This window comes from Muntiacus reevesi, chromosome 1 (genome assembly GCF_963930625.1).
Source record: "Muntiacus reevesi chromosome 1, mMunRee1.1, whole genome shotgun sequence".
NCBI lineage: Eukaryota > Metazoa > Chordata > Mammalia > Artiodactyla > Cervidae > Muntiacus > Muntiacus reevesi.
This window is the reverse complement of record NC_089249.1, coordinates 11,069,056-11,087,500: the sequence shown is the minus strand read 5'-3', so window position 1 is coordinate 11,087,500 and position 18,445 is coordinate 11,069,056. Positions and strand designations below refer to the sequence as shown.

At 38.2% G+C, this 18,445-nt stretch overlaps 1 protein-coding gene across 1 annotated transcript in view; it reads right to left on the bottom strand.

Moving 5' to 3' along the window:
* The window catches only part of ANO4 (anoctamin 4), a 215,330-nt gene that overhangs the window by 3,834 nt on the left and 193,051 nt on the right, over nt 1-18,445 (bottom strand). Inside the window, exons 25-26 of the mRNA XM_065921006.1 lie at nt 2,106-2,211; nt 738-944 (exon numbers count right to left, since the gene is read on the bottom strand). Of these exons, the coding sequence (XP_065777078.1) occupies nt 753-944; nt 2,106-2,211 (298 nt within the window). The 3' untranslated portion in view covers nt 738-752. The remainder of the gene's footprint in view (nt 1-737; nt 945-2,105; nt 2,212-18,445) is intronic.

The window sequence follows — 18,445 nt, the reverse complement described above, 5'->3', positions numbered from 1 at the left end:
TACATGTGGTACTGATGCAGTAACCAGAGATGTTTATCAGGAGTGAGTCTCTGTGGGCTGATGAGTCTGGGGAAACCTTTTTAGAAGGTGTGGCGTGACATGGGTCAGCCTGGGAAGAACTGATGCCTGGGTGATGGAGGGGAGGCCATCGTGGGTGAGATGAAAAGGTGATTTAATATCCCCAGGGTAACCTGCCCCTTCTTTCTGATGAAAGGGAAGAGCCAGACTGCAGTGGATGTGGTTGTGGGGCAAGGTTATTTTGGGGGACACACAGGCCAATTCGTGAAGATCTTGGCTGCCAGGCTAGAGTGTGACAGGGAGGCAGAGAAGAGCCACAGGAGTTGTGTGCAAAGGGAAGATTAGGTTAAATTTGCAATTAAAGGAAGAAACAAGGTGGTTTTGGAAGCTTCTAAAGGATTATTTACTACTGGGCTTCCCTAGTGGCTTAATCGGTAAAGAATTTGCCTGCAATGCAGGAGACCTGGTTTCAATCCCTGGGTCGGGAAGATCCCCTGGAGAAGGAAACGGCAACCCACTCCAATACTCGCGCCTGGAGAACTCCACGGGCAGAGGAGCCTGGCTGGCATGGTCCATGGGATCAAAGAGTCAGATGTGACTGTGTGAGTAACTTAAAAGGATTTATTTTCATCCCTATCAAGAGAACAAGGGCAAGCTCTGTTCCAAGGAGTTAAAAGCGCCCCTCCCAGCCAAGGAGAGATCTCAGACCGTGAACGTACCTCTCACCGACCTGGTCACGGCCACTCATTGTGGTGTGCTTTTCCATTTTTCTTCCTCTCCTTTCGTTCCTTCTGGAGACGCTCCAGTTCTGCTTCATACATCATCTCCTGAATCAAGTACTTCTCTCTTCTCATTCGATCCCTTAGATCTTTTGGGAGGTCTGGGATCAGATATGAAATGAGGTGCTTTATACAAAACACGAGGTGCTAAAAACACAGGGGAGAATACAGCAGAGTCAGGTCTACTGTGCAGCCTGAACTGAAAAAGCCCTGGGAGCTGGTCAGGATCAGGGATGTGGAGCCTCTGGAGTGTCTGGAAAGTGGGATGAAGCCAGGGGAGGTGTGTGTGAGGAGAGAGGGTCACAGGGTCGGCGAGGACTGAACTTGGTGGGATGGCCCCACATAGGAAATGAGGATTCAGAAAAGAAGGTGGAGAAGCAATGGCCAGAGAATGCAAAGGAGAGCCAGAAGAAAGGACCACGGAGTCAGAAGGCCAGGTCTGAATCCCAGCTCCACTTTTAGCACTTAAGACGGTTTACCTGAGCAGAAGTCACTCTGAACCTCAATTCCTTCACCCACAAAATGGGTGTTATTGTAATAATTGTAAGAAGATATTTTAAAGGCTCCACGGATGGCAAAATACTTTATTGTGGTGGTCTGGCAGCAAACCTGCACTATCTCTGAGGTATGCCTGCATAGGACTTTCAGTCTGAGCCAAGAGGCAGCCTTCACTTGCATTAATCTGGCTTTAATATATGTAACGAGAGATGAAATTTCCATTTTGGAATACAGTTATGGGAATGCAAACTATTTTTAATACAGTTTTCTTAAAGACTAGGAGAAAATAGATGATATAATTTTATTGACACATAATACAGGCATAATCTACTAGGTAGATTATACTTTATAAGTTCATACGTAATGTCATGATGATGCACAACCAGAGGCTGCCACTTGTAAGAGTCATTTCAGTGTTTTCTAAACACTGTCCCTGAACATCAGAAGCATCTTGGAGGACTGTGAAAAGCAAATTGCAGGCATGATGTATCAGAGTCTCTGGGAGTGGGGATGGAAAAATGGCAATTTTCCTGAATTTTAAGAACCACAGCCCTAAGAATATTAAACTTAGGACCAAAGATTCCTGACTTATCCATTAACAATCAACAGTGAACTTTCAAATATTTCTTAGAAAATTCAAGGACTTTAATTAAAGACAAGAACGTGAGAAAAAGATTGCACAGTATAACTTATCCTGCTTCTAGACAATCCATAAATCACATTGAAAGTTCTTGTAACTTACATTCATCCATTACTTCTATTTACTTCATTAGGTCAAAGGAAATCAAGGCATTGGGTGAGAAAAGTTACCTCGAACACAATGATAAAAGCCAGTCGGGCTGCTAGGACGTGCCAGAACTGGAGCGTGTAGCCGTAGGGCGCCAGGGAATGAGGAGGGTCACGGTAGTCCCGGTACCTATAAACATACGGGAGAATCTTACATTCCAAATTAGGATCTTCCTGCCTCCCAAAGCTCTTCTCCCTACTCTGTAACCCTCATTCACGGGGGACAAGTATACGAGTTTCTGTATACTAGACATCTGTGGTTTCGCATCTCTTCTTATAGTCAAAGACTCTCTCTCCTTCTCTGGGAATCAGCCCTGTGGGCTGGGCAGGGTTTGCCCCTTCCCTGATCCCAGCTCAGAAGATGAATCAGACCTGGTCAGCGAAACTCATTACCAGGTCTTCTGCCAAGAATGATCACTTGGTGAATTATTACTAAGTTCGCAGAAAGTAAAAGCCTGGAGCTTCCACTGGGCGTCACAGAGGTGTGCGGAGCCAGCCTGCGTGGGAACGCAGCCCACATAACACAGCAGAGCCAGCACAAAGGCAGTCTCTTGCGGCCACTGCTGGAGGGCTGGAAGCTAGTCGTTAATAATGCTAGGTCGTTAACAACCTCCTGGTCACCTGAACCAATGGATCTCTGTTTAAGTCAGTTTACACTGGATTTCTGTTACTTGCCACTGAAGAGTCCTTCCTAATATATGCTCCACTTGTAACTTGTGAGTCACCAACTTCCATGAATACTATGAACTAAGTGCCAAGTCTTATCCTCGGAACTTAAATCCTGTGACTACACTTTATCCTTGACTATCCATCAGTAGTATTATGTGGGAAAAGAAAGAAGTGACTGTCATCGCCTTAGTGTTTTCATGTGTTTTCAATCTTCTTTTCATTAGCTTCAGAAATGTGAAAAGATCTAGAAATACTGATTACTACAACAGGTCTGCTGTGTAGACACACCAGATTTCCTTTGTCTGAATAAAAATTATGATTGCCTAGGTTCTTCTATAAGACAGTACCTAACTTAAGGCTGGCAACTAATTTGTGTATGAGGATATAGGGCACTGCCTATGCAGAGCATCCTTGAAAAGTATCAGACTACAAAAATATGAGCTATGACCATTACAATCATCAATACAATCATCTTAATTATTATTAGTGCCTATGGAATGTAATAGTATTGTACTATGATTGTTTTGCCAATAAAGTGATATTTTTGATGAGTACTTGCTACTGAAATTAAGAATGAATCTGTTTTTCTCTGTTTGACAGCTTCACTAAGCACTATACCCTCCATGTTGCAGCAAACGGTGGAATTTCATTATTTTTTATGGCTGAGTAATATTTCATTGTGTGTGTATGCACACATGTATCTATCTAATTGCATATCACATATTCATCCACCTGCTGATGGATGCTTAGGTCGATTCTATATTTTGGCTATTGTAGATATTTTTTGCCTCTTTATATTTATTTTTTTAATGTTTAATTGGAGGATAATTGCTTTACAATGTCATATTTGTTTCTATGTATATCTTTTCTAATTAGTGTTTTCATTTTCTTTGGATATATATCCATCTGCTTAGCGAAGTAAGTCAGAGAAAAATACCTTTATGTTTTCTTTTACATGTGCAATATAAGAAATAAAACAAGTGTAACAAAAACAGACTCATAGATACAGGCAACAAACTAGTGGCTACCAACAGGAAGCAGACTGTGGGAGGCTGGGATAGGGGAAGGGGATTGAGAGGTACAAAGACTAGGAATAAAATAAATAAGACACAAAGATGTACTACACAGCACAGGAAATATAACCAGTATTTTATAATAATTTTAAATAGAGGATAATCTACAAAAAATGCCAAATCACTGTGTTGTACACCTGAAAATAATAAAACACTGTAAATCACTATATTGCAGAAAAAGTAATGAGTCTGTTAGTGCCTTCAAACTTGATTCTATGATGGTGAGGATTCGGTGAGATTAAATAATCTGTTACTGCCATAGGTCCAATAACAACGCCTGGAATTCTAGGAAGAATAATTTTATTTAAGATTAAAGTTTGCATAGACTATTGTAACCTCCTTTTACTTTTGGCAGAGCACAGCTAGTCATGAGCCCAGAATTGTGTTTTCTTCAATTAAGACAACAAATGTAGTTCCTTTGTTTGTCTTTAGCTATACATATTTCAAGTACAGTCCAAGTCAACATTCTAGAAGAAAAATATCAGTGTGCTTTTTATTATACACATAGTTAATTATTAGACAAAGGTATATATAAGAGGAGTGAGCCTATATTGCTTCAAGAGTCACCTCCATTGACCGCTTACACCTTTTCCACAATAGTGTTCACTAGAAAAAGAAGTTCTTTTCAGGACCCACTGGTCTCTTTCTTTTCAGGACCCACTGGTCTCTTCTCTGCTCTTGTCTTTTGCCCTTTGTTTTGCCTGCTCTATTTTGTAGCTTCTCAGACGTTGTTTGGCTTTTCATTTGAAGAATTTTGACAAATCTCTTCTTCCCCTGATACCTTCTAAACTTGCTGAGTAGAAAATCATGGCTTTTCCTTGATTTTGCAGACCATTTTCCTTGATTATTTCCATAAAATACAATTCAGATGTATCGTTTTTAAAGACTGATTTCTTTACTTTACTGTTTGGCTGCTCCGGGTCTTCACTGCTGCCTGTGGGCTTTCTCTAGTTGCGGGGTGGAGGCTACTGTTCCTTGTGGTGCATGGACTCACGCTGGTGGCCTCTCTCGCTGGGAGCACAGGCTCCAGGCTCAGGGGCTCTAGAGCACAACCTTAGTTGTGGCACATGGGCTTAGCTGCTCCGCGGCATGTGGGATCCTCTCATGCTAGGGATCATTCCCCATGTCCCTTGCATTGCAAGGCAGATTCTTAACCACTGGACCGCCAGGGAAGCCCCATATGTATCTTATCCTGCTAAAATTCATGGCAAATAAAAGAATTCCTTCCTTCAGCATAGCTGAATAAATTAGAGACATGTCAAATATAAACAGCCATTAAATATAAGTATGAAACTTAGAATAATGAAATACTTTTCATGATTCAACGAGAATAGGTTATCAAACACAATGACTATTTGTAAATTCACAAAAGAGGAAAGGTTTTCGGGCTTCCCTGGTGGCTCAGATGATAAAGAATCTCCCTGTAGTGTAGGAGACCTGGGTTTGATCCCTGGGTCAGGAAGCTCCCCTGGAGAAGGGAATGGCAACCCACTCCAGTATTCTTGCCTAGAGAATCTCACGGGCAGATGAACTTGATGGGCTTGCACCTGGTATATTCTAGCACTAGTTAATTCATTCCCATTTTTTTGAATTGTGAAAATAAAAACATATATATATTTAAAAGATTTTAGGTTGGTTAGTTGTGTCCGACTCTTGTGACCCCATAGACTGTAGCATGCCTGGCTCTTTTGTCCATGGGATTCTCTAGGCAAGAATACTGGGTGGGTTGCCTTCTCCAGGGAATCTTCCTGACTCAGGTATTGAACCCAGGTCTCCTGCATTGCAGGAGATTTTTTGCCAACTGAGCTACAAGAGAAGCAAAAGGTTTTAGGTGGTGGTTTAAAATGTAACTTTATGTTTTTTCAAAATTTAAAAAATTAATGTTCTTTACTATATGCTTTTTCATATCTAGAAAACACAAACTCATGACTAGGGTGAGTTGGCAACATCTTAGAAAATTTCTATGCAGGATTCGTTGTTGAGAATGTGCATCTATTTATTCAGACTGTGAGTCATATATGCCCATGTGTGATAGATCACAGAGTCCTGCTAACCTGTACCCAGAGGAACACAACATGTCTACACGGCCACTTAGGTTCTGAGAACAAGAATCAGAAGTTGTGAAATTCTTAGGAAGTTCATTTTCAGAAGCAGCAGATTTCTGGCTTCCAACTCTCTTAAGCCATTGTACCATAAAGTCAAGTTTCTCTCTAGAAATTTCTTCTTACTACCCTAAGGGAATTAAAACTCAGTGGTAGCAATGAGTTTGTCGTCTTTGCTGCCTGCAACTGTCCCCAGAATTATGCACTAGAGAGTATACTAGAACCATGCTTGGGGTTTGTCTGACTAAGTGATGCACAAAGCATCTCTGGACATGAACTTTCCCTTTCAACATACTTAGGGTCTGTCTCAGCCTGCTCTAAAATTTTGGACTCACTCTTTTCTTCTATGAGCTTGTGAACGACTGTGAGTGGAGCTCTCAGTTCACGCTCCAGCACCTGCCCCTGACCTCCTTTGCTTTTTCCACATGACAGGTGTTTTGGAGAGGGCTGTGCTCAGATGTCATTTGTGTCCCATGTCTTTGTTTTTGATGCAAAGTCTAATCTTTCTTTTGCAAAATGGTTGGCTACATGTTCTCTAGCACTTGTATCAATACAAAGGGAACAGTTCCTTGCCCTTCTGTAGAAACAGCCAGGAAACCAAGCCTCAAACAAATAAATCAGTGTTACTCTTCTGATCTTTTAGCCTAGTACCTTCCAAGACATTGAACAGTCCAGTAATATTAACATGTGGAGGAATTTTCCCAAGTGAGTCAGAATTTTCTTTTTGAAAGTAAAGTTTTAAGTTTCTTGGTTTCAACTTAACGCACAGGAAAGGCAGGATGTTCCCTTTTAAGTCAGTATATTCTCTAAAGCTGCTTTTATTTCTCAGGAAATGGATGGTTGGCCTGCAAATATTATTTTTCTAGCACCAGGTATATTATAGAACTAGTTAATTCATTCCCATTTTTTTTATGAACTGTGAAGATAAAAACATATGTATGTTTATAATGCATGGTTTTTTTTTAAATTTATTTTATTTTTTTTATTTTTCAGTGGGTTTTGTCATACATTGATATGAATCAGCCATAGAGTTACACGAATTCCCCATCCCGGTCTCCCATCCCACCTCCCTCTCCACCCGATTCCTCTGGATCTTCCCAGCCCAACAGGCCCGAGCACTTGACTCATGCCTCCCACCTGGGCTGGTGGTCCATATGTTTAAAAGAATGCTACGTGAAACTCATCCAAGTTAAAACACTGTGGTCAGTATCTTACTGTCAACACCAGACACCCGAGAGCTGACATCTGTTGCAATTTTCTGCTTTTCTATATAATTATGCTACTCATGCAAGCGTTCCTGAAGACAGCGGTGCTTAGTTTTATCTGCTCTGAATTCTATATAAATGGAATCATACTGTATGTTTTATTTTGCATATTTTATTACCTAACTTAAATTTTGAGTTCTCAATTCTATTCCATTTTCTATTCAGATGTTAAACCACACACTGATATAATTACTATAATTTTATACTGTGTCTAATGTAAGGTAAATCTCCACTTTGTTATTCTTCAAAAATATCTTGACTGTTCGTCATTCTCTGCATTTCTGTATAACATTATTTTTGCCCTCAGATGCAGAGAATTGGCCTAATTATGATTCTTAGGTTTTATAACTAATCTTATTTGTCCATTTATGTTCTTCATTTGTCTAATTTTTATGTTTATGTATCTAATACTGTAATAACACAATGAATGCTCATAAATCCTCCATGCAACCTAAGAATTAAAACTGTACTGGCCAGAACAGACTTTTGAACTCTGTGGGAGAAGGTGAGGGTGGGATGTTTCAAAAGAACAGCATGTATATTATCTGTGGTGAAACAGATCACCAGCCCAGGTGGGAGGCATGAGTCAAGTGCTCGGGCCTGGTGGGCTGGGAAGACCCAGAGGAATCGGGTGGAGAGGGAGGTGGGATGGGAGACCGGGATGGGGAATTCGTGTAACTCTATGGCTGATTCATATCAATGTATGACAAAACCCACTGAAAAATAAAAAATAAAAAAAATAAAAAGTAAAAAACTGTACTGGCAACTTTTATCTATCTCTGGGCTTCTCCTTCATCTCATCTCCTTGCTTCCCTTATCCTGAACTTCATTTTTATCATTAACATGTATTTTTGCAGGTATATGTATATTCATTTGTCTGAATGATATTGTTCAGTTCGGTTTTGTGTGTGTGTGTGTGTAATAAAGTTTTATTAAAGTATAAAGGAGATAGAGAAAGCTTCTGACATAGGCATCAGAAGGGGGCAAAAGAGTACCCCCCGGTTTGTTTTGAATTCTCTAGAAAGTATGCTATCCTGTATGTAGTCTTCTGAGACTTTTTTCCCCCCACGGTGCTACAAGCTTTACCGGTGCTGTTGCATGTGGCCATTGCTGCATAGCAGACTGTAGCATGAACATTATTGTGGTCTTATGTAGTAGGTGTTTAGATTTATATTCACAAGCTGTTAATTTCTCTATTTTCTTTCAGATTCCCTAAGCATCAAAGTTTTGAAAAATAAAGCTTAAGTCCACCCAGTTCAGCAAATGCCCTTTGGGTAAAAGTTGGTTGCAGTGCTCTGCATAGCACTCTGGGTTCTGCTTTTATTTATTTATTTTCCGGTAATGAGAATTTTTAATATCTACTTCCACTGCAACTTTATTATTAATATTATTAATTTTGGCTGCACTGGGTCTTCATGGCAGCACACAGGCTTTTTCTAGTTGCAGGGAGATCAGACCCACATCCCCTGCACTGGATGGTAGATCCTCAATCATTGGACCACTAGAGAAGTCCCTGTGACTTTTTTAAAATCAAAGTATAGTTGATTGACCATATCATGTTAGCTTCAGATGTAGAGCCCATGTAGAGCATCATGTTAGTTTCAGATGGAGAGCACAGAGATTCAGAAAACACACACAGACACATATATAAACATCAGATTTTGTAATAATTGTCACAGGTTTTATGAAATATTGAATATAGTTCCCTGTGCTATACAGTGGGTCCTTATTGATTATCTATTTTATATATTATAGTGTGTATATGTTAATTTCATCCTCCTAATTTATCCCTTGCTCACTCTTTCTCCTTTGATAACCACAAGTTGTTTTTTATGGCTATGAGTCTGTTTGTTTTGGACATAAATTCAATTGTATCTTTCTTTAAGATTTCACATTTAAGCAATATCATTTGATATTTGTCTTTGTTTGGTGTAGTTTATTTTATTATAAGCTCTGGGTCCACCCATGTTGTTGCAAATGGTATTATTTCATTCTCTTCATGGCTGAGTAATATTTGATTGTATGTATTACATCTTTTTGTATCCACTCCTCGTTTGATGGACATTTAGGTTGCTTCCATGTCTTGGTACTGTTAATAGTGCTGTAGTGAACACCGGGGGGCAGGTATCTTTTCGAATTATGGTTTCCCCTGGATACACGTCCAGGAGTGGGACCGCAGGATCATAAGGTAACTATTTTTAGGTTTTCAAGGAACCTCTCCACTGCTCTCTACAGTGGCCATGCCAGTTTACATTCCAGCCAACAGCATGTGTTGTTTGTAGACATTTTGATGATGACCATTCTGACCAGTGTGAGGCAATACCTCCTTTTAGTTTTGATTTGCATTTCTCTAATAATTAGTAATGCCGAGCATTTTATCATGTGCCTTTGGCCATCTGTATCTCTTCTTTGGAGAAATGTCTATATCTTCTGTCCATTTTTTTGACTGGACTGGTTTTTGTTGTTGTTGTAGCATTGTATAAGCTGTTTGCATATTTTGTATATTAAACCCACATCAGTAGCATCATTTAAACATTGTCTCCCATTCTATAGGTTGTCTTTTTTAAGTTTAATTAGGTCCTATTTGTTTGTTTTTATTTCCATTACTGTAGAAGATGGATCCAAAAAGATATTGTGGTGATTTGTTAAAGAGAGTCCTGGTCTCATATTATATTAGAGTCTCATATTTCCCTCTATAAGTTTTATAGTAACCAGTCTTAGATTTAGGTCTTTAATCTGTTTTGAGTTTATTTTTGTATATGGTGTTAGAGAATGTTCTAATTTCATTCTTTTACATGTAGCTTTTCAGTTTTCCCAGCACCACTTACAGAAGAGACTGTCTTTTCTCCATTGTGTATTTTTGCCACCTTTGTTGTAGATTAATTGAGTACAAATATGTTGGTTTATTTTGGGGCTTTCTATTCTGTTCCATCTATCTATATTTCTATTTTTGTGCCAGTACCATATTGTTTTGATTACTCTTGCTTTGTAATATAGTCTAAAGTCAAGGAGCCTGATTCCTGCAGCTCTGTTTTTCTTAAGGTTGCTATTGCTATTTAGGGTCTTTTGTGTTTCCATGTAAATTAATTTTTTTGTTCTAGCTGTGTGGAAAATGTCATTGGTAATTTGATAAAAGATTTTACTGAAATTGTAGATTGCCTTAAGTCATTAAGGAAAAAAATTAAGGAAATAATCCCATTTATTATTGCATCAAAAAGTATAAAATACCTTGGAATAAACCTACCTAATGAGGCAAAGGACCTGTACTCCAAAAACCATAAGATACTTATGAAAGAAGTAAAAAATGACACCAAGAGATGGGAAGATACACCATGTTCTTGGACTGGAAGAATCAGTGTTGTTAAAATGACTATACCACCTAAGGCAATCTTAGCAATTTTCAAATATATAATACAGTATTATTAACTATAGTTATCATACTGTGCATTACATCCCTAGAATTAATTTACTTTATAATGCATTTTGCTCATGCCAACCCCAAGCCTTTGGTAGCTACCAGTCTGATCTCTGAATCTGTGAGTTCAGATTTTATTTAGATTCTATACATAAGTGAGAGTATATGGTATTTGTCTTTTTCTGTCTAACATATTTCACTTTAGCATAATACCCTCAAAATCCATCCATGCTGTCCCAATAGGATTGCCTCCTATTTTATGTTTGAATAATATTCCATTGCATATACACACCACATTTTCTTTATACATGTATCAGTCAGTAGGCACTTAGATGTTTCTAAGTCTGTCTTGGCTATTGTAAATAATGCTACAGTACTGTAGCATTATGGGGGTGCAGACTATTTTTTGAGTTGGGGATTTGTTTCCTTTGGATAAATACCCAGTAGTGGAATTGCTGAATCATATGGCAGTTCAGTTTTTAACTTTCTGAGGAACCGCCACACTAGTGCCGTGTGTGTGTGTGTGTGTGTGTGTGTGTGTGTGTGTTAGCCGCCCAGTCGTGTCCGACTCTTTGCAACCCCACGGACTATATAGTCTGCCAGGCTCCTCTGTCCGTGGAATTCTCCAGGGAAGAACACTGGAGTGGGTTGCCATGTCCTTCTCCGGTACCAGTGCCTTAGTGGCCCCTATATTTACAGTCACAGCTGCAGTGCATGGGGGTTCCCTGTTCCTCATACCCTAGGCAACACTAGTTATTCTTCAGCTTTTTTGACAATAGCCATTCTAACAGGTGTGAAGTGCTACATCATTGTGTTTTGACTCCCATTTCCTTGATGATTAGTGACACTGAGTATCTTTTTTTTTTTTTGACACTGAGTATCTTTTAAGTATAGTCAAGTATCTTGACTTATCTTTATGCCTTCTTTGGAAAAATGTCTGTTCAGATCCTTTGCCCTTTTAAAAATAACATTTCCCCTTGCTATTGAATATATGAGTTCTCTATATATTTAGGATATTAACCTCTAATCAGAAAAACTATTTGCAAATATTTTCTCCTGTTTAGTAGATGGCCTTTTCATTTTGTTGATGATCTCCTTTGCTGTGCAGGTTGATATACTCCCACTTGTATATTTCTGCTTTTGTTGCTTTGTTTTTGGTGTCAGATTTAAGACATCATCACCAAAACTGGTGTCAAGTTGCTTACTGCCTTTGTTTTCTTCTAGAACTTTTATGGTTTCAAGTCTTAAAATCTTTAATCGATTTTTGAGTTAAATTTTATGTATGGTGTAATACAGTGGTCCAGTTTCATTTTCTGCATGAGGCTGTCTCGTTTTCCCAGCACCAGAAAGGAAGACGCTATCCTTTCTCTATTGTATATTCTTCACTCCTTTGTCATAAATTGGCTATGTTTGTGTGGGTTTATTTCTGGGCTCTTGATTCTGTTCTGCTGATCTATGTGTCTGTTTTTATGTCAGCTAATAGTACTAATTACTGTTACTGTGACTGTTTTGATTATTATTTCTTTATAATATAATTTGAAATAAGGAAGAGAGGTGTAATATACTTTAAAATAAGGAAGAGAGATGTTTCCAGCCTTTTCTTCTTTCTTAAGGTTACTTTGGGTATTCTGGGTCTTTGTTTCAGTTCAGTTCAGTCGCTTAGTCATGTCCAACTCTTTGTGACCACATGAACCGCAGCACAACCAGGCCTCCCTGTCCACACAGATTTTAAGATTATTCTACTCCTATGAAAAATGCCATTGGGATTTTGATAAGGATTGTACTGAATCTGTATATTGCTTTGGGTAGTATGGACATTTTAACAATATTAATTCCTAAAATCCATAAGTATGAAGTATTTTTAAAAATTCCTGTTTTCAGTTTATTCTATCAGTGTCTTACAGTTTTCAGTGTACAGGTCTTTCATTTCCTCGGTTAAATTTATTCCTAGACATTATTTTTGATGCAACTGTAAATGGGATTGTTTTCTTAATTTCTATTTCTTACAACTTGTTGTTAGTGTATAGCATTATTTGTATACTGATTTTATATCAGGCAACTTTACTGAATTTATTAGTTCAAAACAGTGTTTTGATTTTCTATATAGAATATCCTGTCATCTCCAAATAGTGGCCATTTTACCTTTTCCTTCTTGATTTGGATGCCTTTTATTTCTTTTCTTTTTTAGCCCACGACTTCCAATACTAGGCTGCAAAAAAGTGGTGATAGCCTCCTTGTTTTGTTGCTGATTTTAGAGGAAAAGCTTTCATTTCAGCTTCTCACCTTTGACTGTGACATTAGCTATGGGTTTGTCATATATGGCCATGATTATGTTGAAGTGCATGCAGTCACTCTATAACCACTTTGTTGAGAGGTTTTTTTTTTTTAATCATAATTGATGTTAAATTTTGTGAATTTTTTTTCTGCATCTATTGAGATGATTGATTTTTATTCTTTGTCAATGTGGTATATCACATTGATTTGCATATGTTGAGCCATCCTTGCAATCCTAGGATAGATCCCACTTGATTATGGTGTATGAGCCTTTTAAAATATTGCTGAATCTGGTTTGCTAATATTTTGTTGAGGATTTCTGCATTTATTCATTGGTGACTTTGGCCTGTAATTTCTTTCAGTGTCTTGTTTGTGGCTTATGGTGCCTTTGTCCAGTACTGCTGGTGACATAAAATGACCTTGGAAGCATTCCCTCCTCTGCTGCTTTTTGAAAGAGTTTGAGAAAAATTGGTATTAATAGAATACTAGTAAAATTTGACTAATAGTAGAATTTATTTTACTATTTAGAAGAATTCATAGTGAAGCCATCTGCTTCGGGACTTTTGTTTGTTGGGAGGTTTTTGATTACTGATTCACTCTCTTTATTAGTACTCAGTTCAGATTTTCTTTCTTCCTGGTTCAGTCTTGGTAGGTTGTATGTTTCTAGGAATTTTTCCATCTTTTCTAGGTTGTCAAATTTGTTGGCATATAACTGTTCCTAATAGTCTCTTAAAATCATTAGTATTTCTTTGGTATCAGTTGTAATATCTCTTCTTGATTTCTGGTTTTATTTGAGTCTTCTGGTTTTTGGTGAGTCTAGTTAAAGGTTTGTTGAGTTTGTTCATTGTTAAAAGCATCAGCTCTTAGTTTCATCTTTTTAGTTTTATTTCCCCTCTGAACTTTATTTCCTTCCTTCTATTAACTTTGGACTTTGTTCTAGTTCCTTGAGATGTAAAGTTACGCTGTTTGAGACCTTTCTTGTTTCCTAAGGTAGACATTTCCTACTGTCACCTTGCCTCTGAGAACTGTGTTTGCTGCATCCCGTGTTTTGATATGTTGTATTTTTCATTTTCAAATGTCTCAAGGTAATTTTTGATTTCTCTTTTGATAGCTTTGAACCATTGGTTGTTCTGTAGCATGTTGTTTAGTTTCCACATTATTTGTAACTTTTCCAGTTTTCTTTCTGTAATTGATTTCTTGCTTCATTTCATACCATTATGGTCAGAAAAGATGCTTGATATGATTTCAGTCTTCTAAATTTATTGAGACTTGTGACATAACATGATATATCCCGGAGAACGTTCCATGTGCACTTGAGAAGATGTAACTTCTGTTGCTTTTGATGGAATGTTCTGTACTTACAGTTAAGTCCTTTTGTCTAAAGTCCTTTAAGACCAATGTTTATTGATTCTTTTTTGGTGCTGTCGTTGGTTTGTTTGGATGATCTACTGTGGTATAAAAGTCCCCTAGTATTATTGTACTGCTGTTCATTTCTTCCTTTAGCTATAGGTATGTCAATATTTGTTTTATATAGTTAGGTGCTCCTGTGTTGGGAAATATATTCTCTTGTTGGGTTGACCCCTTTATCGCTATGTAATGACCTTCTTTTGTTATTATTTTAAGTCTATTTTGTCTGATGTAAGTATAGATACTCCAACTTTCATTAGATTTCCATTTTCACAAAATGGAAATCTTTGTTTCCATCCCTTCCTGTTTGAGTTGTTTGTGTTTTTGCATCTGAAATGAGTCTTTTGTAGGCAGCATTGAGATGTCTTACTTTTTCTTCCATTCAGCCAGTCTATGTCTTTTAACTGGAGAATTTAATTCACTTACACTGAAAAGAGGTATTGATAGGTATGTGCTTATTTCCCTCTTGTTTCTTCTTTCCCGGCTGTTGTGCAGTTCTCTTTGTTCCTTTCTCTTTCTCTTGCTTTCTCCCTTTTGGGCTTGACTTTCTTCAGTCTTATGATTAGAGTCCACTACCTTTTGTGTTGTACTATAGGTTTCTGCTTTGTCGTTAGCATAAGGCACGCATATAACAGCTTGGATTTATAGCAGTCTGTTTTAAGTTGTTTGCAACTTAAGTTTGAATGTTTTCTGAAGTGCTACATTTTTGGCATCCTAAAGCTCCCCTCACCATGTTTTATGTTTCTAATGTGACAACTCACATTTTTATTACCTTGTGTATCCCTTAACTAATTATTGTAGTTACAGTCATTTTTTTGGACTTTTTTCTTGTGACTTTCATACTAATTTTATAACTGATTATTTCAGTATGTTTTCTATATATTGACCTTTACCAGGGGGTTTTACAGTATCATGTGTTATCTTGTCACTCATTAGTGAGCTTTTGTTAAGGCTTCCAAAACTATATTGAACAAAAGTGGTGAGAGTGGACATCCTTGTCTTATTTCTGGTCTGAGAGGAAAAGCTTTGAGTTTTTAACCATTGAGTATGTTGTTAGCTGTAACTCTGTCATCAGTTCAGTTCAGTCACTCAGTCATGTCCGGCTCTTTGCGACCCCATGGATTGCAGCACACCAGCCTTCCCTGTCCATCACCAACTCCTGGAGCCTACTCAAATTCATGTCCATCATGTCGGTGATGCCATCCAACCATCTCATCCTCTGTCGTCCCCTTCTCCGCGCACCTTCAATCTTTCCCAGCATTAGGGTCTTTTCAAAGGAGTCGGTTCTTCACATCAGGTGGCCAAAGTATTGGAATTTCAGCTTCAGCATCAGTCCTTCCAATGAATATTCAGGACTGATCTCTTTTAGGATGGACTGGCTGGATCTCCTTGCAGTCCAAGGGACTCTCAAGAGTCTTCTCCAATACCACAGTTCAAAACATCAGTTCAGCTTGCTTTATAGTCCAACTCTCACATCCATACATGACTACTGGAAAAACCATAGCTTTGACTAGACGGACCTTTGTCAGTAATATCTCTGCTTTTTAATATGCTGTCTAGGTTGGTCATAGCTTTTCTTGCAAGGAGCAAGTGTCTTTTAATTTCATGGCTATTTAGTCACCCTCTGCAGTGATTTTGGACTCCAAGAAAATAAAGTCTGTTACTGTTTCCTTTGTTTCCCCATCTATTTGCGATGAAGTGATGGGACCAGATGCCATGATCTTAGTTTTCTGAATGTTGAGTTTTAAGCCAACTTTTTCATTCTCCTCTTTCACTTTCATCAAGAAGCTCTTTAGTTCTTCTTCACTTTCTGCCATAAGGGTGGTGTCATCTGCATATCTGAGGTTATTGATATTTCTCCTGGCAATCTTGATTCCAGCTTGTGCTTCATCCAGCCTGGCATTTTGCCTGATGTACTCTGCATATAATTTAAATAAGCAAGGTGACATATACAGCCTTGACATACTCCTTTCCCAATTTGGAGCCAGTCTGTTGTTCCATGTCCATTTCTAACTGTTGCTTCTTGACCTGCAAACAGATTTCTCAGGAGGCAGGTCAGGTGGTCTGGTATTCCCATCTCTTGAAGAATTTTCCAGTTTGTTGGTGATCCACACAGTCAAAGGCTTTGGCGTAGTCAATATAGCAGAAGTAGATGTTTCTCTGAAACTCTCTTGCTTTTTCAATGATCCAATGGATGTTGACACTTTGATATCTGGTTCCTCTGCCTTTTCCAAATCCAGCTTGAACATCTGGAAGTTCTTGGTTCATGTAATGTTGAGCTTGGCTTGGAGAATTTTGAGCATTACATTGCTAGCGTGTGAGATGAATGCAACTGTGCGGTAGTTTGAACATTCTTTGGCATTGCCTTTCTTTGGGATGGGAATGAAAACTGATCTTTTCCAGTCCTGTGGCCACTGCTGAGTTTTGTAGATTTGCTGGCATATTGAGTGTAGCACTTTCATAGCATCATCTTTTAGTATTTGAAATAGCTCAGCTGGAATTCCATCACCTCCACTAGCTTTGTTCATAGTGATGCTTCCTAAGGGCCACTTGACTTCGCATTCCAGGATATCAGGCTCTAGGTGAGTGATCACACCATTGTGGTTATCTGGGTCATGAAGATATTTTTTTGTATAGTTCTTCTGTGTCATATATGGCCTTTATTATGTTGAGGTATGTCCCCTCTGGGCCTTCCAGGTGGCGCTAGTCATAAAGAACATGTTGGCCAATGCAAGAGATGTAATAGACATGGGTTTGATCCCTGGGTTCCCTTGGAGGGGGCATGGAGAATCCATGGACAGAGCAGCCTGGCAGGCTACAGTCCATAGGTCACAAAGGGTCAGATACAACTGAAGCGAGTTGCCATGCATGTACACATGTCTGCTCTATGCCCACTTTCTGGAGAGTTTTTTTTATTTTTATCATAAATGGTGTTAAATGTGTTAAAAGCTTTTTCTGAAACTATTGGGATGATCATATGGTTTTTATTCTTCAATATATGATGTTATATACCACACTGATTGATGTGCCAATACTGAAAAATCATTGCATTTCTGGGGTAAATTTCACTTGATCATAGTGTATGATCCTTTTAATGTATTGTTGGATTCAGTTTGCTAGTATTTTGTTTTAGGATTTTTGCATCTATGTTTATCAGTGATATTGGCCTGTAATTTTCTTTTGTGGTATCTTTATTTGGTTTTTATATCAGGGTGATGATGATTTCATAGAAGGAGTTTGGAAGTGCTCTTTCCTCTGCAATTTTTTGGAACAGTTTCAGAAGGATAGTGTTAACTCTTTTCTAAATATTTGATAGAATTCACCTGTGAAGCAGTCCGGCCCCAGACTTGGGTTTATTCAGTTCAGTCTCTCAGTCATGTCTGACTCTTTGTGACCCCATGGACTGCAGCACACCAGGCTTCCCTGTCCATCACCAACTCCTGGAGCTTGCTCAAACTCATTTGGTTTGTTGGGAGTTTTTAAATCACAGTTTCCATTTCAGTGCTTGTGATTGGTATGTTTGTATTTTCTATTGTCTCCTGTTTAGTCTTGAGAGATTGTAGTTTCTAAGAATTTGTCCATTTCTTCTAGGTTGTCCATTTTATTGGCATGTAGTTGCTTGCAGTAGTCTCTTCTGATCTTTTGTATTTCTGTGGTGTCCAGCGTAACTTCTCCTTTTTCACTTCTTATTTTATTTTATTCAAGCCCTCTCCCCTTTTTTCTTGCTGAGTCTGGTTAAAGATTTATCAATTTTGTTTGCCTTTTCAAAGAATCAGCTTTTACTTTCCTTGATCTTTTCTATTATTTTATTTGTCTCTATTTCATTTATTTCTGCTCTGATCTTTATGATTTCTTTCCTTCTACTAACTTTGGGAATTTGTTTGTTCTTCTTTCTCTAGTTGCTTTAGGTGTAAAGATTAGGTTGTTTGAGATTCTTGTTTCCTGAGGTGAGACTGCATTGCTGTAACTTCCTTCTTAGAACTCCTTTTGCTGCATCCCACAGGTTTTGGACCATCATGCTTTTGTTTTCATTTGTCTCTATTTTTTCAATTTTCTCTTTGATTTCTTCAGTGATCCATTGGTTGTATAACAGCATATTGTTTAACCTCCACGAGTTTGTGTGTTTTTAGTTTTTTTTCTTGTAGCTGATAGATAATCT